Genomic DNA, 24,073 nt, shown 5'->3' with positions numbered 1-24,073 from the left:
TGAAGGTCTCATTACCGCCCTAGTTCTTGACACAACTTCCCCGACCTGAGGCGTTTAAAGCTAGTTGTGGGGGTCTTCGGGGGTAACACAATTCAAAAACAGACTTCTCTCAAAGTAAGTGTAATGTATAGCCACAATCCAACCATAAAAGACACGAATAGATGCGTTAAATCAATTGTACACACATTTGGATTACTACAGCGCGTACACAGATCCACTGCATAAAACATCTATGGGCTTTGAAGGCGTTGTACTACATTTATATTGGGCCTGAACCAAAGTGTCACCGCCAAGGATCTTCTCGATGGCAAGTCAGCAAATACGTCGGCGCCGTGATCGAACTTGGCACTGTGTGTCTAGTGATAACGAATTTAGAGCAAAATTCAATTAAGTGGGTCTTTCGTAGCTTAATTCCCCACTAAGGGAGGTATTCTGCATCTAGGGTTTCAATCACCGTGGCCATTGTGTCGAGGACAGGCTATAACGAGGTTCCGACAGAAGATCCGGTTTACAGCCTTCGTCTCACTATGTGGATATTCTGTTTGATGAGCATTGATAATATTACTTGATCAAACGAAATGTTTATGTATCATCGTGACGTACCGTAATCCCCCAGTTATACGTCTATTGTTTTTCCCACATAAGGTGTTACTCCCAAACAGTGTTTTGTTATGAGAATATATTAGGTGTTTTACATTTCCTGAATGGAAACGTTTATAAAACATTACATACCATAAGTTCGCGATTGTGGCCTTAGGTCGCTTTTACCAAAACATACAGCAATATGACTTTTTTGTACAAACCGTGTTTATTACCAAAACTATCATTAAATGTTTTACTTTACCTCTAAACTAACCTGATGAGTGAGTGTGGTTTTACGCCGCTTTTAGCAATAAGGCAGCAATATTACGGTGGGATGTACCAGAATTGTAACCAAATAGGGAATCAAAATCGGCTTGGCGAGAGCACACCTTAACAGCTACGCTACCCAAGCTTAATCAAACCAAACAAATCATTAGGACATAGGGCAGTATGTATGCACAACGCTGACGATGCTAAAATTACTTGCAGGACAAAATGTAAGCGCTGACTTTGCTGTTTAGTGCCCCTCTGTTCTTTCAAACAATAAAAAGTCGGGGTTTTTTAGCCTAGTGTTAGCAAGAAAGCCTTGGTCGATACTATCCGCATTCCTACACGCTGCCAGGCAACAATTCAAACCTGGACTTCACGTCACAGAGGAAAAATAATAATATTTCTGTTCACGTTCAAAGTGGGCCCGTGAAGGTCCGGAGTAGAATAGACATTCAGCGACCCATGCTGTCCATAAAAGGCGTTTATGCTTGTCGTAAGAGACGTCAAACGGAATCACTGACCTTTTTGACACATGTCATCGGTTCCCAGTTGCGCAGATCAATGCTCATGCTATTGATCACTGGTTCAGACTCGATTATTTACAGACCACCGCCATATAGCTAGAATATTGCTGAGTGCGGCGTAAAACTTAACTCACTTACGTCAGATGGGTTAAGGTATAAAACGAGGTATGAGTTATGAATTGGTAAGTTAGTGTTAGCATTAGGATGGTAACTCTGTCGTACAGACCCTGAAGCAATTATATCCAAGAATCCCACGCAAGTCTAGGAAATGTGGCAAGGCTAGATTTTCTTAGCTTCTGAAAATGAAAAATATCTCATTTCATTATATTATTTTTCTTTACTAGGGTTTTTTCAGTAAAATATGTTCATTTCAGAGACTAGTTGTTAGTCTCTAAGGAGGTAAGTGTTAGCAATAACGAAGAAAGACTTAGCAGTAAGCAGGTTAGTAATAGCAAAAAGGATCTAAGTGACAGCATGATGAAGTAAGTGTTAGCGATAAGAAGGTAATTGTTAACAACGAGAAAGTAAGTGTTAGCAATGAGGAGGTAATAGTTCACAAGAAGGAGGTAAGTGTCAGCAATAAGAAAGTAAGTGTTAGCATATGTGAGGGTTATAGTTAACAATAAGAAGATACTTGATAACAATAAGGAGGTAATAGTTAACAATAAGGAGGTAAGTTGCAGCGATAGAAAAGTAAGTGTTAGCGAATGTGACGGTAATAGTTAACAATAATGAGAAAACAGTTAACAATAAGGAGGTAATATCTAACAATAAGGAGATACCTGTTAACAATAAGGTGGTAAGTGTCATCGATAAGAAAGTAAGTGTTAGCGAATGTGAGGGTAATAGTTAACAATAAGGAGATAACAGTTAACAATGAGGAGGTAATGTTTAACAATAAGGAGATACCTGTTAACAATAAGGAGGTAATAGTTAACAATAAGGAGATAATAGGTAACAATGAGGAGGTATGTGTCAGCGCCTTAACAATGGAAATGACCTCTTTGGTAAACAAATCATAACATAATGGAAGAAAAAAACAGACACCCAGACAATTTTAATGATGCCAATCAATCCAGAACGCTAAGTTTTCAAGCACTCAAACTGTTTCCTGCAGTTATGTCACACGAACGTTAACAATCTATCATGTCTTTTAAATGGGATAGTTTAGTAACCACTGTGCACACAGACTTCCCAGATTGTACTATGCACGTTGTAAATATCAACTTTCGCCAGGTTATCTCATGGGACGATAATTCACTTACTAGGGTCTTGGTTTAAAAAGGGGCAAGAACAGCAAATATAAAGGGGATATTGTACCGCATTAGTCATTCTTGAATGGGATTAACAGGTGTGAAAACTCGATGGCCACTTCGGCATAAATCATTGTTTCAACGAGGCAATTACATATTCGCGGGTATTGTCACTTTGAACACTGATGCATTGTAGCATAGGTGTTGTTTATCATCTCATCTGGTACGCTGGTCTTTTCGGGCATGTTGATGAATTCATATTATGGCTCACATGTCTTACATTGTCATTATTGTATGTATGTAGTATATGTCCGGTTTCGCCTCTATTCCCCTCCAACGCATATCGCATGCAAAAACAATGTAGGCTTATTGGGATTGGAAAATACACCCCAATACTGTTAAATTAATCTTGCACGGCGTGATTCCACTAAGAAGCTATAACTGTGTTATAATGAAACGGATGGGAATAATGCATAAGCCTTCTAAATTGTAAAAGCTATAATGAAATACGGTCAAATTCACACTGTAAAATACTCGGTTGTCTGGTACAAATAGGCTTTAAACAGGGGAAAACGACATCATTTAAAGAAAGTTAAATCTTATTCAACTAAAATAATTCTGGTAGCAAAACAAAAATATCAGATCAGTTGATCACGCTAAGTGCTTATTACTTGGAATAAACACGAAACTACCACTCACGCAGCAGTATCATTACTTATACTCTAATTTTGTTAAATTAAGATAATTCTGGTAGTGAAATAAAACATTTCTGTCAGAAATTTCTGCTGGAAAAAAAATCCTGCCAGAAATTTCTGCAGGAAAAAATTCTGCCAGTAATTCCTGCAGAAATGCATTTTCAGAGCCAGTTTGTGAGCTTATTAACACATGAACACACTGGCACATGAACTTTTCGTGTTCATCTCCTTGAGATCTTTCCAATCATATAAAATATGTCTTTGTAGCTTGCTCCCTTCTGTGTGTCAAGTTAGGACTCGCTGGCCATTCCTAAGTTGTCCCGCCCGGACTTGTAACCATGCCAACAGATTCTGGAATCTGGACAATTTGAAGAAGGAAATGATTGTATTCAGCACATGGTCTGTCTGTTCATTAAATACGGTACAGACGTCGAGTCAGTAATCAGCCAAAGTGTGTTTGTTTTGGGTTTCCTGAGGGAACTATATATGCCACGATCCTTGGTCAATATTATGATATAATCTCTCGTCGGGGAAATCATACTCTTAGCCTTCAGAATTCTGGAGATATTAACATTATGAACTGTCAGTACTAGATATAATTTGTATGCGATTCGTGGGTTTGAGTAACATGCAACGTGGCTTTAGAAATATAAATACGATAGAGAAAACCTGATACAACAATCTCCGTCCTTCATCTTGGCAAAACCATCACTTCACACATTGAAACAGGCAGGATACAAGGAACGATTTCGTCTTGTTTCTAACCAAATCCTAGCAAATGAATGACATACTAGTAACTCTGTATAACCCCTCTGGGGTGTCTATTTGTTGTTAAACCATTACGGAAATTTATGTCCATTGTTCGAGGAAGTGTTTTATTAGCACAACTGATTAAGTGAACTAAGACAAATATTTTTATTTAAAAACATAAAATTGTACCTATTTAGTCTTCATCATGCTTAACACATTACACATGTATTAAATGCGGTGTAATCCGTTATGTCATCTCCACTACGGTAGCTATTTAAATAGACTCTGCTCGGACAAAGTCCTTGCAGAGTTTATTTATTTAACAACCTTGTAAGGTGTAATTCAGGCTGAAATGTTTGAAACAACAGAAAACAAATGCAAGGTTTCAAACACTAAAAAAATCTGCTTTTAAATCCCATTTATTACATTTTACTCATTGAACAGTTTAGTGAGTACGTAACATACGAATTCTTCTAATTGCATTATGGTGTTGTAAAGCCCCCGATTTTCAGAAGGCCACTGAACGCTCAAAGGAAGCACGGCGGGCGCAGACAGAACGTAGAGCCACCGTTATGAAGGTAGAAAGAAGAAAGAGCCAACGCCAAGGAAGGCTCACAACGCCACAGTAGTGTCGGTTGTATTGAATATGCTCAAAACCAAAAGCAGAGCACCGTCTTCATGGTTGATTGGTCGCAGGACGCAGAGTGGAAGGCAGAAAGAAGGTGGAACCATCGCCGTGGTCGCAGAATGAAGGCACAACGGCTGGCAAAAAGAGTACGAGTTCCTCAAAAAGGGCGTTTTCAGATAATTGTAGAATGACCCTTCATCTTCTAGACGCAGTTCATGCATTAGTTGGTTGTAGGCCCCGAATTGTATTGCATCAACTATAGGCGGACCCAGGGTTCTCAGTCTTCTTCTTCTTCTTCTTCTTCTTCTTCTTCTAATTAGAAGAGATGAGACATTGGGAAGGCAGAGAGGACGCCTATGACGTCTGGCATCTTACGTCGTAAAACAATGTTTTACAAAATTAAGATTAAGGAAGTGGTTTTGTCGCGAGTAATCAATATAAATTCATTTCTTTGTCCATGGAATGATTCTCCTACCACCATCTTCCAAATGTTTTCCTCATTGCAGTGAGTGAGTGAATTTAGATTTGAAAATGGTAGCGGTAAGTGAGCTAGGACATAGAAACTTGTATTGTGAGACAGCGAAAACAGTATGCTTGTGAACGTGGTGAAGAATCAATATAATATCAACGCCCACCCCGACACACAATGGCCGCTCCTGCACCGTAGGAAGCCATTAGCCAGCCTGACTAACGTTTTCACACCTGGAGACTAACGGTACCTTTGCATATAAGAAAGCAACTGTCACCAACTATGTCGCCTAGTCATTAACAGTGAAAGCCGATATCTTTTCTCTGTTGAATGACTGTGTGTATTTTTATACACGACCATTATCCGCATAGTAATCAAAACGCAAAGTGAATATTCACATAAACAATAGGCATGTAATTAGATACGCAAAACAGAAGTGAAAAGACTTTTTAAAAAAAACAAGCACAATACCTCTGAAGTATACAAACTCGTCAATTGCCAAATATGACTGACTTTGGAGAGCAATAATAGGGAATTTCTGCCACCCGAGACGTACTGACCAGATAGGAAAAAATGGCACCCTATGCACGCACATCAACGTGGACAGGCTCGGCAACCAGTATTTCATTCTGTTCTTCACTGATGAAAGTCGGTCTGTTGAGCGCTGCTGGAAGACAACGGAGAGATTGTGTTCAGAGGAGGTCAAGCCATATGGTGGACGGCATGTGATGGTGTTGGGAGGGTTTGTGGGGAGGAAAGGACGATACTAGTCATCGTTAACGGAGAGCTGACAGCTCACATCGACGCCATATTTCGTATAATTGCACTACCAGTTCTCCAACAGATGCCACGTTGTCCTCCTCTACCAACATGGCAGCACCAGGTCCAAATTGTACAGGACTTCACTTAACACCTGAGATGTCATCGATCGTAGTGTTCGATATCAACAACTTCTTATACCCTACATTAAATATCACCATGTAGCATCCAGCCTCCAAAATCCTACATCCAGCATCCTACACCCAGCGTCCTACATCCAACATCCAACACAATGCACCATACATTCAATATCCTACATCATATATCCAACATCCAACACAATACATCATACATCCTACATTATACATCTTTCATCCTTCATCCTTCATCCTACATCCAGTACTCCACAGCCTTCATCTTACACCTCACACCCTAAACCTACATTTAACACCATACATCCAACACCATACACCATATGCACCATATATTCAACATCCTACATCCAACATCCATCATCCATTATATACTTTCAACATCCTCCATCTTATGTCCAACATCCTACATCCTACGTCTAACATCCTGCATCCGGCACCCTACATCCTACATCTTACACCCTACATCTCATTCGATTCATCCAACACTTAACACCCTACATCCAACATCCAACAACCGACATCAACATCCTGCAAGCAACATCAAACATCCTACATCCCACTCCCTACACCTTACATCCTGCATTCTACATTCCACATTCTCAATTCTACATCCGACACCCTACATCCTACATCCTACATCCTACATCCCACACCCTACATCCAACATCTTACACCCCACACCCCACACCCCACACCCCACACCCCACACCCTATACCCTACACCCTGCATCCTACATTCTACATTTCACATACTCAATTCTACATCCGACACCCTACATCCTACACCCGACACCCTACTACCAATTGTTGTGGATAGTTAATATATCCTGTCATTACTAATCCTTCTAGGTATTTTTTAAGCGGGTTTTCCGTTTCTCAGATCAGAGCGTTCTCATCAAGGGGTTAAAATTAAAATCGAGTTGTTTCCGAGATCTGTGCTCTGTCTAGTACAAGAACCCACCCGAGTGACCAATGCTTGAGCAGAACACATCTGCCACACCCTGGATGTAAAGAGGCGTCACTAAAACTGCCCCGTCTGTGTCCTCCCGTAAATATCACATACTATTTTTAGCATGTTTGATATTCATGGAACCTTCACAGAGATCTTTCATGAGTGCTCGTATCATCTCCTTCAGTGCAAGAAGCCCGATATGAGCAACAAAGTGAGTGGGTGGTATTTCAGTCATATCGCGCCATGTCAGATAGACGTGGTCAAGCCATATGGTGGACGGCATGTGATGGTGTTGGGAGGGTTTGTGGGGAGGAAAGGACGATACTAGTCATCGTTAACGGAGAGCTGACAGCTCACATCGACGCCATATTTCGTATAATTGCACTACCAGTTCTCCAACAGATGCCACGTTGTCCTCCTCTACCAACATGGCAGCACCAGGTCCAAATTGTACAGGACTTCACTTAACACCTGAGATGTCATCGATCGTAGTGTTCGATATCAACAACTTCTTATACCCTACATTAAATATCACCATGTAGCATCCAGCCTCCAAAATCCTACATCCAGCATCCTACACCCAGCGTCCTACATCCAACATCCAACACAATGCACCATACATTCAATATCCTACATCATATATCCAACATCCAACACAATACATCATACATCCTACATTATACATCTTTCATCCTTCATCCTTCATCCTACATCCAGTACTCCACAGCCTTCATCTTACACCTCACACCCTAAACCTACATTTAACACCATACATCCAACACCATACACCATATGCACCATATATTCAACATCCTACATCCAACATCCATCATCCATTATATACTTTCAACATCCTCCATCTTATGTCCAACATCCTACATCCTACGTCTAACATCCTGCATCCGGCACCCTACATCCTACATCTTACACCCTACATCTCATTCGATTCATCCAACACTTAACACCCTACATCCAACATCCAACAACCGACATCAACATCCTGCAAGCAACATCAAACATCCTACATCCCACTCCCTACACCTTACATCCTGCATTCTACATTCCACATTCTCAATTCTACATCCGACACCCTACATCCTACATCCTACATCCTACATCCCACACCCTACATCCAACATCTTACACCCCACACCCCACACCCCACACCCTATACCCTACACCCTGCATCCTACATTCTACATTTCACATACTCAATTCTACATCCGACACCCTACATCCTACACCCGACACCCTACTACCAATTGTTGTGGATAGTTAATATATCCTGTCATTACTAATCCTTCTAGGTATTTTTTAAGCGGGTTTTCCGTTTCTCAGATCAGAGCGTTCTCATCAAGGGGTTAAAATTAAAATCGAGTTGTTTCCGAGATCTGTGCTCTGTCTAGTACAAGAACCCACCCGAGTGACCAATGCTTGAGCAGAACACATCTGCCACACCCTGGATGTAAAGAGGCGTCACTAAAACTGCCCCGTCTGTGTCCTCCCGTAAATATCACATACTATTTTTAGCATGTTTGATATTCATGGAACCTTCACAGAGATCTTTCATGAGTGCTCGTATCATCTCCTTCAGTGCAAGAAGCCCGATATGAGCAACAAAGTGAGTGGGTGGTATTTCAGTCATATCGCGCCATGTCAGATAGACGTGGGAGGAGAGCCCAAAAGGACACAAACTGCAGACGTCTATTTTGAGGACCAACTATGCTCACAGATATAAGATGATAAAACGCCAAGTCGGCTCTTCAACCTGCGGATCCTGGAACGGTTAATGAATGCAACTCTAGAGTCGATTCAGTGTCTTGAAAAACAGAGGAGTCATTGTTAGGCTAAGAACATTAGAAAAGACTTTGTAAAATAATAGTAAAAAGCTATGTTTTTGAAGCTTCAAAACATCATTGCCATGCTCATGATACAAAGTTCTGCAAATTTTACCGTGTGCTATATTCAATTGGCCGTCAATTTCAAGATGGCTGCCACAATCATTACAATAATTATGCAAACATATTTTCTTATTTATTTTCTTAATTATACCACGTGATATACCAAATGAAAGCTTGTCTCATAGGGCTTCCAAACAGATTGATATCATGACATATCTAGCTCAGTTATCGGTGGGACCTGACTAGATGTTTTATTGATGTCTGGTAATGTCTTTGTTCCGCCATTGTTCCGCCGATCTTCCGGTTTCATCAGCTATGACGTCGTGTTTGCGAAGAAAGACGGGAGGTTTGACCTGATTTACATGAATACTTTTGAAGTAAGATTATGGCATTATGGACCGTATTAATGACATGAAGTGTGTGCGGTAATGTACGCCTTCTGTTGATCTGATGCCAAACGCGAGAGAAGAAGGGACAACCACTTCCGTCTCATCAGACTATTTCCGCCATGGATGATGAGATGGTCCCTTAAAAGGGAATCTTTTCTGATACTACTATCAGAGCAACAATTTATACGTAGATACCTTACTGAGCTGTTCTTTCAAGAAAGCATTAGGCTGTTAGCTATATATAAACAGTTACAATTACTCACATTGTGTCCTTGTGTGTTTGTTTGGTCGTGGTTGTTGTACAGTGGTTGTTCTGTGAGTTTGTTTACTCTGGACTTTTAGCTAGCACAAACCCATATTTTGAAAATTGAACTTCCAAACTATTTAGTCCTTTCTTTCAGATAGAGTGGTTATTTTGATATTATTAAATATTTTTCACTTTGTTTGCACGTACAAACTTATGCCGGGGAGAAGTAACAATAACAACTGAACAATCATCCACAACGACTGCTCTTTACTGAACTGATTCTTCAGTTGATACCAAAATCACGGATATCAGTTCGGCAAATAAGTTAAACTGAAGCTTGTGGGACTTCCATTATCTTAAAAGGTTCACTGGTTTCTTTGAGTGACATTTAGAAGTTGGTATTATGAACAACGAGAAGATTTCCATGGTTGTGCAGCTTCTTCATTATTTATGTGAACGATGTTTGGGTGTAGATGCTAACAAAGTTATCACACAAGTTATCATGTCCCGTTATCAAGCAAGTGGTTATGGTGTTATCAGGTACACCGATACGTCGCTAACAATTACAATGAAGAACTTGTACACCCACAAAACACACCTTCTTGTTCAAGCAAGAGGTTACGGTGTTAGCAGCTGCAGCGATAGATCACGTGCATAATAAAGAACTTGTACACCCAACAATCTTGTTCAAGAACTGTCAAGAACTAAACAAATAACTCGTTTGAGTGGCATTAGTTAGAACTTGGAATGCAATAAATAAACAAACCTATATGGACGAAGAACTTCTTTATTCTGATGATGCAGAACACAGATTCTTGACTCGGTGTCAAGTTTGTATCAGATAGAAAACAGGGTATTATGTATACGGTACATACTTAACTAAAGCAACAAGGGCATTAATTGGGATATACAATGGCGATGTGATTACAAGGGGCTACATTTAAAAGCTATTAATAAGGGTTTCATGTAGAATCCAGCAGGTGGTTTCAGAATATATACAGACCTGTGAATTTGGCACATTGCATCAGTCCTTCCGCCCATTCATCCAAACATCACGCACTCAGTCACTTATTACACACAGGTGAATCTTAGTTTCGCTCTGATCATGTCATTTGTACATTTCAGTGATCTTCCTGCTGCTAACGGTGTACATATTACCCACTTCCGGTTTTGTCTTCAACATCCGGTCCAGTCCTGACCCCAACAGAAACCGGTGTGGACTGAGATGGATCAAAATGACAATTCATCCCCCGACAATGTACGCCAGTCGGTGTCAGTCAGCCACCGTGTACACTCGTGGATGCAAGGGAGGGTGTGAGTCCTACAGCAAAATAGATTATGAGCGCAATGCTACGAACATACAGAGATACTGCAGGTGAGCCTTTCTTACATGCCTGTGCTCAGAATCCCATTTGAGATCATTGTCAATGGAAATATGTGCGGTCACTCATTTCGCAATGTTCGATGTGACCGACATCATACATGTGCCACATGCAAGCCGTCATAACCAGCGTTTGAAATATCCACCGGGCCAGATGACCGGTTGTTATTGTACCGGGTTGGGAGTTTCAAATATGTGCAAGCCCATATGACCTTCAGTAAATTATCCTTCAATTATTTTTCAAATGGAATATTCCCCTTTCTTCTTTATTAACGTTCGGAAATCATCCATGATCCATCATTTTACAACAACTTACAGTTACACTGCCTGGTATTTCAGCGCATTGGCGTTGGAATGTCAACACAGGTCTAACAAATACAAACTCCTCCGTGTGCCATAGGCTTCGCTTGATATTGTAGAAACAGTGTACAATGTAGTCTAATTTTTCCTTATTGGTTTGCCTTCAACCAAATGGGTCAGGCAGATGTCATTCAGGGCCTGTAGATTTGAAAGCCTGCAGGTTGGCCAACTGCTGTAATTAAAGTATTGCAAATTCTGGTCTCCTTTTGTCACATCTTATACAATCCATTCCAAATAGTGTAGATATTTTTTTCAACCGCTTCATTTGTGACAAATTAAACATATGTAATAGTACTGGTTTACTTTCACTGAGGAAATATACATATGGAAATTAATTAAGCAACACCAAATTCAAAGACACATAAAAACTTAACAAAGTTTAACGAAGTAATTTTGATGATTGATTATTCAATTTTGATGTATTGACATACAGCATGAGCTTTTCATGGGTTGATATGACGCGCGTGAAGCTTGCACAGCGCACGTGCATTGCTTTAACCTCAACTTTCGAAAAATGCACTTTTTCCCTGGGGTGTTTACAAGCGCAGGTTGTCGATTGCATTCGGTTTTTCATTCATTTCAATGTCATGGCACGTAGGAAATTATCAGAGGCCACTCGTTGGCAAATAATCGGCATGAGGAATGCTGGTATGTCTCTAAGACAAATCGGGACTCAAATCGGACGACATCATTCCATAATTTCAAAACTTTTGAAAAAATACCGGGCCACTAATGAAGTTAAAGACCTGCCTAGACCAGGAAGACCCAGGAAGACCACAGTCCGGGAGGACAGAGCTTTACTGAGACTTGTACGGCGCAGGTCCTTCGACTCGAGCTCTCGGTTGAGACAGGAGTGGCTTCCAGGGAGACCCATCTCGAACAGGACTGTTCGGAATCGTCTGAAAGCTGCAGGATACCGGGCAAGGAGGCCAATCAAGCGACCCAGACTGTCTCCAGCCCATAAGGCAGCCCGACTGGCCTGGTGTAATGACCGTTTGCACTGGAACATTGCCTCTTGGAGGAAGGTCCATTTCTCAGATGAGAGCCGGTTCTTGCTGCACATGGTGGACGGTCGTACTCGGGTCTGGAGGCAGAGGAACACAGCAATGGCTCCACGGAACATCCAGGAGACTGTGGCCTTTGGGGGAGGTTCCGTTATGGTATGGGGGTGCATTTCCATGAACTGCAAGTTGGATATCATTACCATCCGTGGCAACCTTAACGGTGTTCGTTACCAACAGGAGGTTCTTGACAGGGCTGTGGTACCTCATTTTGAGAACCATCCTCTGGCAACGAGACCCATATTTATGGACGACAATGCTAGACCTCACAGGGCGCATGCTGTAAATGATTTTTTGCGGCAAAATGCAATTGACAGAATTCCATGGCCTGCCATGAGCCCTGACCTCAACCCCATTGAACATTTGTGGGACTTTATTGGCCGTCGTGTGAGGCAGAGAGACCCACCAGTCCATAATCTCAACGAATTGACGGCTGCCCTGCATGAGGAGTGGAACAGGATCCCCCAGAATCAGATCCGGAGACTCATCCAAGGAATGAGGAGGCGTCTGGAATCGGTGGTGCGTGCGCAGGGAGGACACACTAGATATTGATGAAAGTCGGTGTGCAGACTCTCAGATGACTGTTCTTTCTTTCCATGTGACATTTGTGTTAATACACCTGACAACAACGTCTGTGGATGAATAGTAAATTGTGTCCATTTTTTCATGAATTTAAGACAGTTTTAAGAATTTGGATTTCGTTGCAATAAAGCAAAGTCTTGATACTTTTTCCCTTTAAGTTGTTTGTCAGAGATCGTCTGTTGAATAAAAAAGTGTCAAACTATATCAACCCGGCATATTTTGATTGTCAGAACACTTCAAAGTTGCTCCAATAGAAAAAATTGGGGTGTTGCTTGATTAATTTCCAGGTGTATACTTCAAGTATGTAACACTATTTTCGACCCTGGAAGCTTTCCTTAGCTATGCAGAGCTGGTGACACAGTTACTTTCATGTATAATGAGGTATGGTCATACACCTTACTTTCGTGTATAATGAGGTATGGTCATACACCTTACTTTCATGTATAATGATGTGTGGTCATACACCTTACTTTCATGTATAATGAGGTGTGGTCATACACCTTACTTTCATGTATAATGAGGTGTGGTCATACACCTTACTTTCGTAGTTCTAGACATTTATGTGTATAACTATGCACACACCGAAGGTTTCTCATTAGGCCAGACTCCTCACATTTAGGAATAAGCGCTATTTTTCCAACCAATAGAAACCTTCGGTCACATGATGATGAGTGACACCTCTTGAACTCTTTCAACAAGTCAAGGTAAAATATGGGTTTATGCTCGCAGCACAGCTATGTGAGGTGGAACGAACAGTTTATCCAGTCAGACAGAGGGAAGGAAGTTAAAACATGCTGACAAGCTTGGGCAGCAGACGGACTGGATTCCATGGTCACTGTTCCTCTTTGTCCACAGTTTGTCCTTCTGGTGGACTCTCTGTGCTCTTGATCCTGTCTTTCAGCTCAGTCTTTGCTTGCCTGTCCTGTCTGCCTTAGAGGCAGATGTTCGACTGACACTCTGCTTATCTTCTCATATGTTGTACAAGCGTGACGTATCAGTGACAAGCGCAGATGTTCGACTGACACTCTGCTTATCTTCTCATATGTTGTACAAGCGTGACGTATCAGTGACAAGCACAGAAATAGCGTTACATTCGCCCTTTTCCCATTTATCAATTACCTATTCATTTGCATCATACCATACCTTCATTATTCCTCAAGTCGTTGTAGTAATGGCAACATGCACACAAGTATAGTGGTTTTCAAAAAGGTTCAAACCAACAAATAAGTGTCACTGTGGATTCACATCACTGTTGCCTTGTAAATAATAATGTATGAATTTACAAAGCCCTAAATACTCCAGGCACTCAGTGTCTTCTCTAAGTATTGTAAATTGTGCACAGTCACCTAAGAATATCATCAATAAATCATCAATCACCATCAAGGTTTAAAACTGATTTGGTGGTATTCAACAGCCCGAAGTCAATGCAGAACCTTTTTCGAAGATCTTACTTTTCCACTATACCAGAATAGAAGCAGGAATGTGGCCTAGATCTCCCGAACAAGTTCTTGGCCTTTTCTAAAGTACTGTAAGGAATAGGAAAAAGTGCATGCACTGCCCACCGGCACAAGGGGTCATCTCAAAGATATTTTGTGCTATTTCATGCGTGTTGAATATGTTTCATCTATTGATTAACATATTAGGTGTCTTTCTCTTATGAAGTTTATGCTGAAATATGTAAAATAGTATGAGACCTGATACCCATAGAAAGCATCATATTAAATGTCTCAGAGTATATAGTAGGCTTGACTGGATATTTTTATACATGCTAGGACATGTTGTGTACTACCCTGCTTTAATTCCCCTATGGGGTTACCATATATTGGCTGATATCTCCCAAACATCATCTGTTACAATCATCCTGGTTTTGCTTTTGAGAAGACTTTGACAAAATTCTCATTGCTCATTTCTGCAAAAATGTCTTTTGCAGTAAATTCCTTTTTTTCACGTTTCCTATCTCCCTACCACTGGAACTGTAGTTAGGCCAAACTTAGTTTAACGCATCTTTCACACTTTCATATATCATCTACATAAATTGCAGAGATAACGTGAAAAAGATATTTTTTCTATTTCTGACAGTGCTATTGTACCTTCCTTTTGTCAAGAGGTATTTCAATACAAACTTGATTTTTATATGAGGGTGGTCACCAGGGTCAGTTTTCATTGTTGCCATGTCTGTGCGGCCAGAAGACTAGGTCTTTATGGGAATAACAATTCAGCTTTCATACCTACTAGGTCCTGAATACTTCTTGATCGTCTCTTTATATCTAAATGATAACAGACTGTCATCTAACACAGCCTCGAATTTCTCAACTGCACAACACCCTTTTAAGTTGAAGGTGTTGGTAGTGTTTTTACTGGCACTGCCCTGTCTTTGTTAAGTCTCGCATACAACCTTTATAAAGGCTTTCCTCAAGATGGAATGGCCCACGCTTGACCTTTTCTGGACAAAAGCTTTTACTTTGGAGCTCAATGATCATGTCACTTGTCAGTAAGGTAATTGGCATGCTGCGTGTGTTCATCCAATGTTTTTCCCACTCATATAGTCTAGTAAAAGCAAAGTATAGTCAGTACCAATCAGTCCCTTTCCAGAAAAACATTCCTATTTGTATTACTTCCACTTAGAAAAACTGGATCATGGTTATTCTTCTCATGATAAAGGTTTTTTATGCATACTTGTATTTCCGTTTCCATTAACTTATGACAATAAAACATCCTTTTCCTCCTAAGTTCATTCATTTCTTTTAGACTATGAAAAACCTGCATGTTTATGATTGATACATCTGAGCCTGAATAAGTTAAATACCCGTTTTTTCCCCATTCTCATGTGGCATGAACTATGATTAACAGCCAAATTAGCTGTCATACCAAAATGAATGCGATTTAACCGCCCAACAGCATATTTCTGATTGACTCTGTACCGATTTATGATGCCAGGTGACTATCAACCCATTTCATTGAACTTTCTAACTTCTATTCCCGGAGGTAATTAGTGATCAGCATGCTGTCGTTTCGAATTTGGAACAGACTTGTCTGTCTTCATCCAGGACACGTTTGTAGTAGATGTGGAGGGGTTGAATACTGAAACTTTAAAGGGAACAAAAGGCAACAGGTTGATATTTGTGTTGTCACTGAAAGTCTAGAGCCTACCAGAGGGAGGCCGTTTCTGTGTTGCTGATTCAGACTATAACATGTTGTTGTTATTAGATAATTAAATTTAGACAGTTCTCTTACCTCAACACCTGTATGTGACAAGAGTTTTGACCGAACACAGTGGCACTAAGATTAGATTCACTTTATTATAATTTACAGCATGTTATGACCCGAAGTTTTGTTGTGTACAAAACGACTGTTTCAGTATGGAAACACGCAGTTTTAAGCTCGAAACAGAGAAGCACCATGGTGGCATTCATGAGTGACTTTGTACTCTTTGTCACTGACTCCATCTGTTTTTTTCTATAGCCTCACAATGATTCATGGCACTATACATCATCAACGTGAGTGGCAAAAGAACTAACAGATAGCTTCCTTTGATTCTCACACCATCTGTGCATACACCCCTATGTAAACATCCCATTGTACGACTCTGCTGTGAAGATCAACAGTATCTGTTATTGTTCCATTGTCTATCGTTACTAGATCCCCTCTTTTGAAATGGCATGATTAGGTTTGGCATTGTAGAGACATAAATGTTTTACGTTTTATAAGCATGGAAGTAACAACGGTATTGCAGAATGGAATTCTATATCTTGAACAATCTAATGTTCAATCACGGCCGCATTCTATCATGGGAGGAATTTCAGAAAAAATCTCCTGTTCTGTCCTGGATCTTTGAATAGAAGTGGTTAAGAACTTTATTGACCCCATCGAGAGAAAGTACCTTCTAATATGATAGCTGACTATGAAACTTCAACCACTTTACCATAATGTGATTTAGGAGATAAATATCATGTGTTGGACAATTTCCGGGTGGTATTGAGTATTTGGAACCGACGGCGTCAGCCGGAAATACTCAATAACACCCTGAAATTGGCCAACACATGATGTTTATCGACATTGTAAGCACAAAAAGTAAAGGAAAGTGTTTAACTGCTTCCACTTCTTTACATCGAGTACGGTACAGCGGTGAAGTGTCATCATCTCGTTCCCATGGTAGCATCTGGAGTTGCTCATTTGTGACGTCATTTTGACTTTACGTCACAATGTGATTTTAATGACGTCATCATTGTTGATGATGCAACAAAACAATTGTTTGTGATGTTTCTACGTGTCAGTACGCAGCGAACAGTCTTGCAGTTTCCGGGAATCAGATACCATTTGATCATGTTTTTCAACCAATCAGTGACTTTTGGTTTACAATGATTTATAAAACACTACAGACCCTTTTTTCCGAAAAAGTTCGATGAATTTACCATTAAAATGTGAAATGATCATTATAATTATAATAATATCATAAATATTTTGTTTCAAAATCATGTATTAATTCTTAGGTGTGAAAATTTTCACACCTCAAGTTTTTGTTTGTAGGGTGGTTATGTTCAGTGACTGTAAAACAGTGGCTTTGTCTTTTGTCTTGAAAAGTCACCTGGCGAAAAGGTATTCCTCTGATGTTTTTACTGAAGACTTATATTATATTTTTTGTACTTTCATCAGAGTAACAATCGTATGCTGTATGGTTCTTCTTTAATATCCGGGGTAGAATAGGCCTTCAGTAACCCATGCTTGCCACAAAGACCCGTGAAGGTCTCGGGGTAGAATAGGCCCTCAGTAACCAATGCTTGCCATAAAAGACGACTATGTTTGTCGTAAGATGCGACTAATGGGAACAGGTGGTCAGACTCGCTGACTTGGTTGACACACGTCATCGGTTCCCAATTGCGCAGATCGATGCTCATGTCGTTGATCACCCGGATTCTCTGGTCCAGACTCGATTATTTACAGACCGCCGTCATATAGCTGGAATATTGCTGAGTGCGGCGTAAAACTCACTGTATGGCTTTTCTGTAAACTATACGCAAGGAGAAACTAGTGTCATTGAATTTTCATGCTTCTATTTGTGTCAGTCCTATATTATCTTGAATGGAAATTTCATTCAAACATCTGAGAGAGATGAAAATGACCGAATCTGACATGTTTATAAACAAACAATAGGGCCAGCAAGTGTTCTGTATTGATACATAGATGCAGTGGTACATGGAATTTGCAGTCCTTTGATTTCAGTTTAATATGGTTCGTTATCAATCAGCCAATCAGAATCGTGTATCCCACAAAGTCGTGCTGGGATGTTCCAAACTGTATCAGTAATTGTCAACCAGAAACATTGTCATCTTCACATACTATTACGATTGTATGACGTCATGCTGATTCTGGCAAATTAACTTTCTGAAAAACTGAATAATAAGTTAGTAAATATCAGCCAATGACACCATCTGCCATGTTCTCAAAACTGTTACTGTTCAATTTATACGTTAATTAAAGCGTATTTTCAATGCCATGTTCCCAAAACTGTTACAGCTTTCACAGTTAAATTAAAACATATTTCCATTGCCATTATCTCACAAACTGTTACCGTTCTTTTCAAAGGTGAATTAAAATAAAATTTATTTTCATTACCATGTTCTCAAAACTGTTACTGTTTTTTCCAAAGGTTAATTAAGGCACATTGTCAGCGAAATGTTCTCAAAACTGCTACTGTTCTGTTTTAACGGTACATGAAAAATATTTCCATTGCCATGTTCTCAAAACTGTTAGTTTTTGAAAGGTAAATTAATTTAATTTAATTTAATTTGCAGCTGCTGCAGTCAAACGGAGGTTGCTTCCATCCGTAAACCTGCTCTACTTCCGTGTTCAGACGGAAGTGTACTCCGGATACCCGTCAAGATGGCCTTGACCTGTCACTGCCGACCTTGTTCAATGTCAGTTCAACAAATAGACATTTTCGACCTTCGGAGATTATTGGCGTCGAACTGGCCAAGCTCTGCTATATTCGGAGGCTGATGTTCGGAAGAAATATCCGTTCATGGATCACGAATGAAATGTATGATTTTGTGAACCATGTGTTTATGAACTAACATAATGTTATAATTTACGAACAGTATACATTGTGATTAGTAACTGATGTTATGGAAACGGCGAAAAAGGATCCTGTCTTGAAAAAAAGACCCACGGAACATTTTGATCCTTTGGCAGAAAATCACTAGACATGGATTGTACTGTTCTCACACATTTTGAACCAATCATAAAAGTATTGCCATACTTGGCAAAGAATGACTGGTTTTCGATCTTCAAGTTCGTGGCCAAGATGTGTTTATTGCTAATACTGAAAGTCCCTGAAATGGGCCCGTGCGACAACACACTGGCTTAACATGAAGTAGGCGTTGGTGTATATATAAAGACGATCATTTAAAGGCCAAATGTCTAATTCTCATAGGTATGAATATATCAAATGCAGTCTTGTCAATTTTTACATACTGGTCATAATTTAACTGGAAAACTGTTTAAAGCGGAGTTTAGGTTTCAAAGTTGATCCTCGCCAATTAGTTGTCACTGAACCACTAAAGAGTATGTTTGAACAAGATATTATTTGTTGATGTGCACAACCTGAAATTTGTGTCCATATATTTGTTACAAGCACTTGTTTATTTCAGAAACAGAAACCGTGTAACTTGACAAATCAACATTGTCCGATGTCAGCTTAACTGAATATCCTGAAACTAATGACATGTAGCATTTTGTCGTTTTTATTTCAGAATGTGTCGCACGAATATATTATTTTTAATGGCACTAACAGGTGTCCGTAGATTCGTGTTAATTTGATTGCAAACTGTGAGAACTGACGAAGACCCCACCATGCCTCACGTAGCCATGTGACATCAGTATCCATGGAAACAGCACAGTATGTATTAACTGTGGAGTGACAACAAATACTGTTTTTCACACCAGCCTCCATATGACTTTAACAAATAACAGGAAATAACTTTCCTTCAAAATGAAATAACTCAAGTACCCGTATCCATAGACACGATTTAAATCCATTGACAATTAATTAAATTGTGATGCCTGACACAAAGTGTGATATATGTTACCATGGAAACAATATATTGCTGAGTTCAAGGGAGCAGTTTAACAGAAACATTGAAACACTGTTTTTCGGGATAAACTGCATCAAAGTTTATTGAAATTAAAGATATATTGTTCCCCAGTCAGATGATGCTCTAGCTAACTTGACCTTGATATAATCTGAATCTTTTTGAAAACGATCTCAAACCTAACTCACTTTAAATAAGTTTAGATATTCGGATTCAGAGAAATTCAGACTTTGTGGTACTTTTTAGATATTTCTGCTTCGAGTTGTTTACAAGTGCAATTCATCTTTTCGACTTATCACAATTGTGGACTTACATTAGGTAAGTCTAGGAAACGTTAATCGAGGGCAAACACAGGACAAAGTAAACAACGTGGACAACGTCTCTGTCGGGCTGATGTGTACGGATTTCATGAAATTGTTGACGTTTATTAGAATTGTTAGTGCAGTTATCTGATATAATAATAATAATTATTATTATTATAGAAATAACCTTTTTTTCATTGCAGTATAAGCACAATTAGGAGATTTAAGGACACATTAAAGGTAAAAGTAGGAAACGTAAAGAAAGACAATTTCAGAATGTGTCATTTTCAGGGTTTTCAGGAATGATGTTCTCCATTTTGCAACACAAGCAAACACTGACCCAAGTTGATAGTTCAGGAGCTACAGATTATGGTAGAAAACATTTTGTGTATCCGAATTGTTTTCATTTTGACTCCTTGTTTAGATGAAATATGAAAGTTTGAACACGTCTGAGAGTTTTCATGTCATTATTAAAATCTTTTGTCCCAAACTAAAACATTCGTCGTTTCCACTGAGTCGAGGAGGAACTCGTAATGAAGCTAGTCGTACGATATTTAGATTATGATGTGTACAATGTTAGCATGTTAATATAATCCTAATTGCATGGTGACATGTCAGTTATTTTCATGATGTATATTACAATGCATCTACCCGAGCATGGACACAGACTGTGGGCGGATTCACTCGCCTGAATGCTGACGGATGTTGTAATAGTGCAGACAATCAATTTTGTGCAGTAATGAACATGATTCTAAGCAAACATGGTTACGCGAAGAAAAGAAGTTTAATGAATCCGTATGTCAACTTCTGTTTTTGCTTCTAATATTGTGACAAACTATAAACTTCATTAGATCTCACGTGCAGACTGTTCTCATTGGATTCCTTGCCAGCATACCAAGGTGAAGGTCACGCGTTGACAGGGGTTCACGTTCCAAGCCAATGTACATTTATTAATAAATATGTATGAACTGTGTGCTGATGACGCTGTTTCTGTTTGTTGTTCGTCTACATTCAGTTCACGGCAACCAAACAGTATGTTGATCTGATAAGTATACTCGGCCTCGCCTAATTCGACGTATATGACTTGGAATTGTTTCGAAGTAGTGGATTCACAAGAGACCCGCTCTATACTTACGTTGCCCTTGGCCTTGTGGTTAGAATTCACACAGAGCTACGAGACACAGAACAAGTTGGTTAACATTCTTTCAAAGGACACATGACAAACATTCACACATTGTCACGAAATATCCACACAGCACCACAGAAAACCAGAGGCAAAATTTCATACACAAAGCGAGAGGCAAACTTTCACAAACAAATCGATAGACTAAATTTTACACAGAATGCGAGAGGCTAAATTTCACACACGAGTAGTTAAACATTCTCCTAAAGCGATGTGGGCAAACATTCACTCAGAATGATGTGGGCAAACATTCACTCTGAACGGTTCACTCAGAATGATGTGGGCAAACATTCACTCAGAATGATGTGGGCAAACATTCACTCTGAACGGTTCACTTAGAATGGTTTGGGCAAACATTCACTCTGAACGGTTCACTCAGAATGGTTTGGGCAAACATTCACTCAGAACGGTGTGGACAAACATTCACACTGAACGGTTCACTCAGAATGATGTGGGCAAACATTCACTCAGAATGATGTGGGCAAACATTCACTCTGAACGGTTCACTCAGAACGGTATGGGCAAACGTTCTCTCAGAACCGTGTGAGTAAACATTCGTTCATGCTTTCACCACTTGGGATTTCGCACAATGAAATGTGACACACTTGAAGAAGCGATGTGTCAGAAGCATGTTGCCTGCTTTGTTTGGGTCGAGAACATTCATGAGAGGAACGCATATCTGGCAAACTGCCAGTCTAAGACTGCTTTATTCATGTGCCACAAATACGGTTCGGCTGCGCCAAATTGTATTTGTTCTACTGATGACCTGTAATTACACAGACACAGTGTCCCAGTTTCACAGTGAACGTTAATTACGTTTAAACTCCCAGTCTGAGAACCACTCCACACTGCAAAGTTTTCTTTAGTATCTACCTTTGCCTCATTAAGTCTTGTGTTATAGAGACAAATAAAGTATCTCATGTTAATATTCAAATGAGGACATCTAGCAGGACATACAACGTCAGTACACCAACAAGAGGCTACAGCTGATTACAAAATAGCCAGATAGCATGGAGTAAATGAGTTTAGGTTAACGCCGCTTGAAATAGTATTCGCGCGTGAGTGACTGAATTTAGTTACACGCTACTTTTAGCAAAATTCCAGCAATATCACGCCGAGGGACACCAGAGATGTGGGATTTCTGGATTGTCTGCTCCACTTTTGAATATATACAGACAGGTCGGTAATATAGGTGGAAGCTAATTAAATAGCACAATGTGCATCTAATATGTGTGTACCCGGTGGGATAAGTCATGTGTCTATTAACGCAGAAGATACGTTATTAATTCACAATCATTAAATATTGTCATCTATATTTAAAAGTTACATTTGTCTATGTAGACTAGATAAAACGTTCGTCCATACAAACACTGTTTTATGTATTTAGAAGTTATTTGCACCCACGCAAACTGTAATTACGCTTTATTATGCGTAGACGACACTCACATCAGTTTAGATGAGGTGAGGTAAGATGAGGTGAAACTTGAGAATATTTCCCCCACGTCGTGCAGGCGTGTGTATTTGTGGATGCTCGAACAAGCGAAGACTCAACCTGATTTTGTAGTGCTAGCTCACTGAGATAGCATGCCGCAGTTTTAACATCTTTTGGTATGAAGCGGCCGGGGATCGAACACGCGACCTTCCGTTCTTCGGGCGGACCTGTTTATAATGTCCCTATTCCACAGAAACCACGAATCTCACGTTAATCGCCACAAATTGACAAATTCGAGGATTCGCAGTTGAATTGTAATCAGTTAGTTAAGTTCTTAACTAATTCATAATATAGTCGTAGTTAGTTCTGGCAAGTCTTGACCAATCGGGAAGTATAGGAGAAAACACGCCTTCGAGATAGACAATGTAAACCGAAGGGGGAGGGATTTCCCGACCCCAATGGTTTTACATTGTCTACCAAAATCGAGGAGAAGTGTTTTCCCTAACATATATACCGTCAGTGATGGGTAATTACAATGTAGATGATCCTTTACTGAAGCTATATAACAATAACTGAAGTAAAATCAATGTAACTACAGTAACCCCCCTACCTTCGCCGAACTGGTGGCCGTGCGGTAGAGCCTCCGCCTACGGATGAGAGTACTGCGGTTCCAATCCCGCTTCGTAACACCTTTGAATTGTGAGTTTAATCTAATATTTTTCATTTGATTTCAAACACTCATGTATCATTTGAATCTTGATGCTCATATAAAGTTAGGAAAAATAATCCCTGAGAAGTGGTATTACTAACGAAAAGTAAAACCTGGGAAGCGGTCTTACTAAGGAAGAGTAAAACCTGTCCCTCCAAAACAAAAACCTCCAGTGCAGGTATTCTGTTGTTGACCTAATATATATTGAGAAGGACACTTTAGGTTTATATTTCTTGGGCGAAGTTTTAAACTGTTCAAAATTTTGGGCAGGAACACCCGCTTCCATAAAGTCGTAGTTAATTCGTAACAAATTCGCAATGCATTCTTACGCGTCTTAGATGAATCGTGATCAAATCGTATGCATTCTTCGATATTGTTAACTCATTCATTCAGCTTGACCA

General features: G+C 39.8%; 1 protein-coding gene across 1 annotated transcript in view; it reads left to right on the top strand.

Moving 5' to 3' along the window:
- LOC137256460 (uncharacterized) overlaps positions 1-18,955 on the top strand; it is a 32,176-nt gene extending 13,221 nt beyond the window's left edge. The window contains exons 2-3 of the mRNA XM_067794301.1: positions 10,700-10,949; positions 18,751-18,955. Coding sequence (XP_067650402.1) covers positions 10,700-10,949; positions 18,751-18,955 — 455 coding nt within the window. The remainder of the gene's footprint in view (positions 1-10,699; positions 10,950-18,750) is intronic.
- The last annotated feature ends 5,118 nt before the right edge of the window (positions 18,956-24,073 follow it).

Source organism: Haliotis asinina, chromosome 11, assembly GCF_037392515.1.
Source record: "Haliotis asinina isolate JCU_RB_2024 chromosome 11, JCU_Hal_asi_v2, whole genome shotgun sequence".
NCBI classification, from domain to species: Eukaryota; Metazoa; Mollusca; class Gastropoda; order Lepetellida; family Haliotidae; genus Haliotis; species Haliotis asinina.
This window is presented reverse-complemented; position numbering and strand designations above follow the sequence as displayed.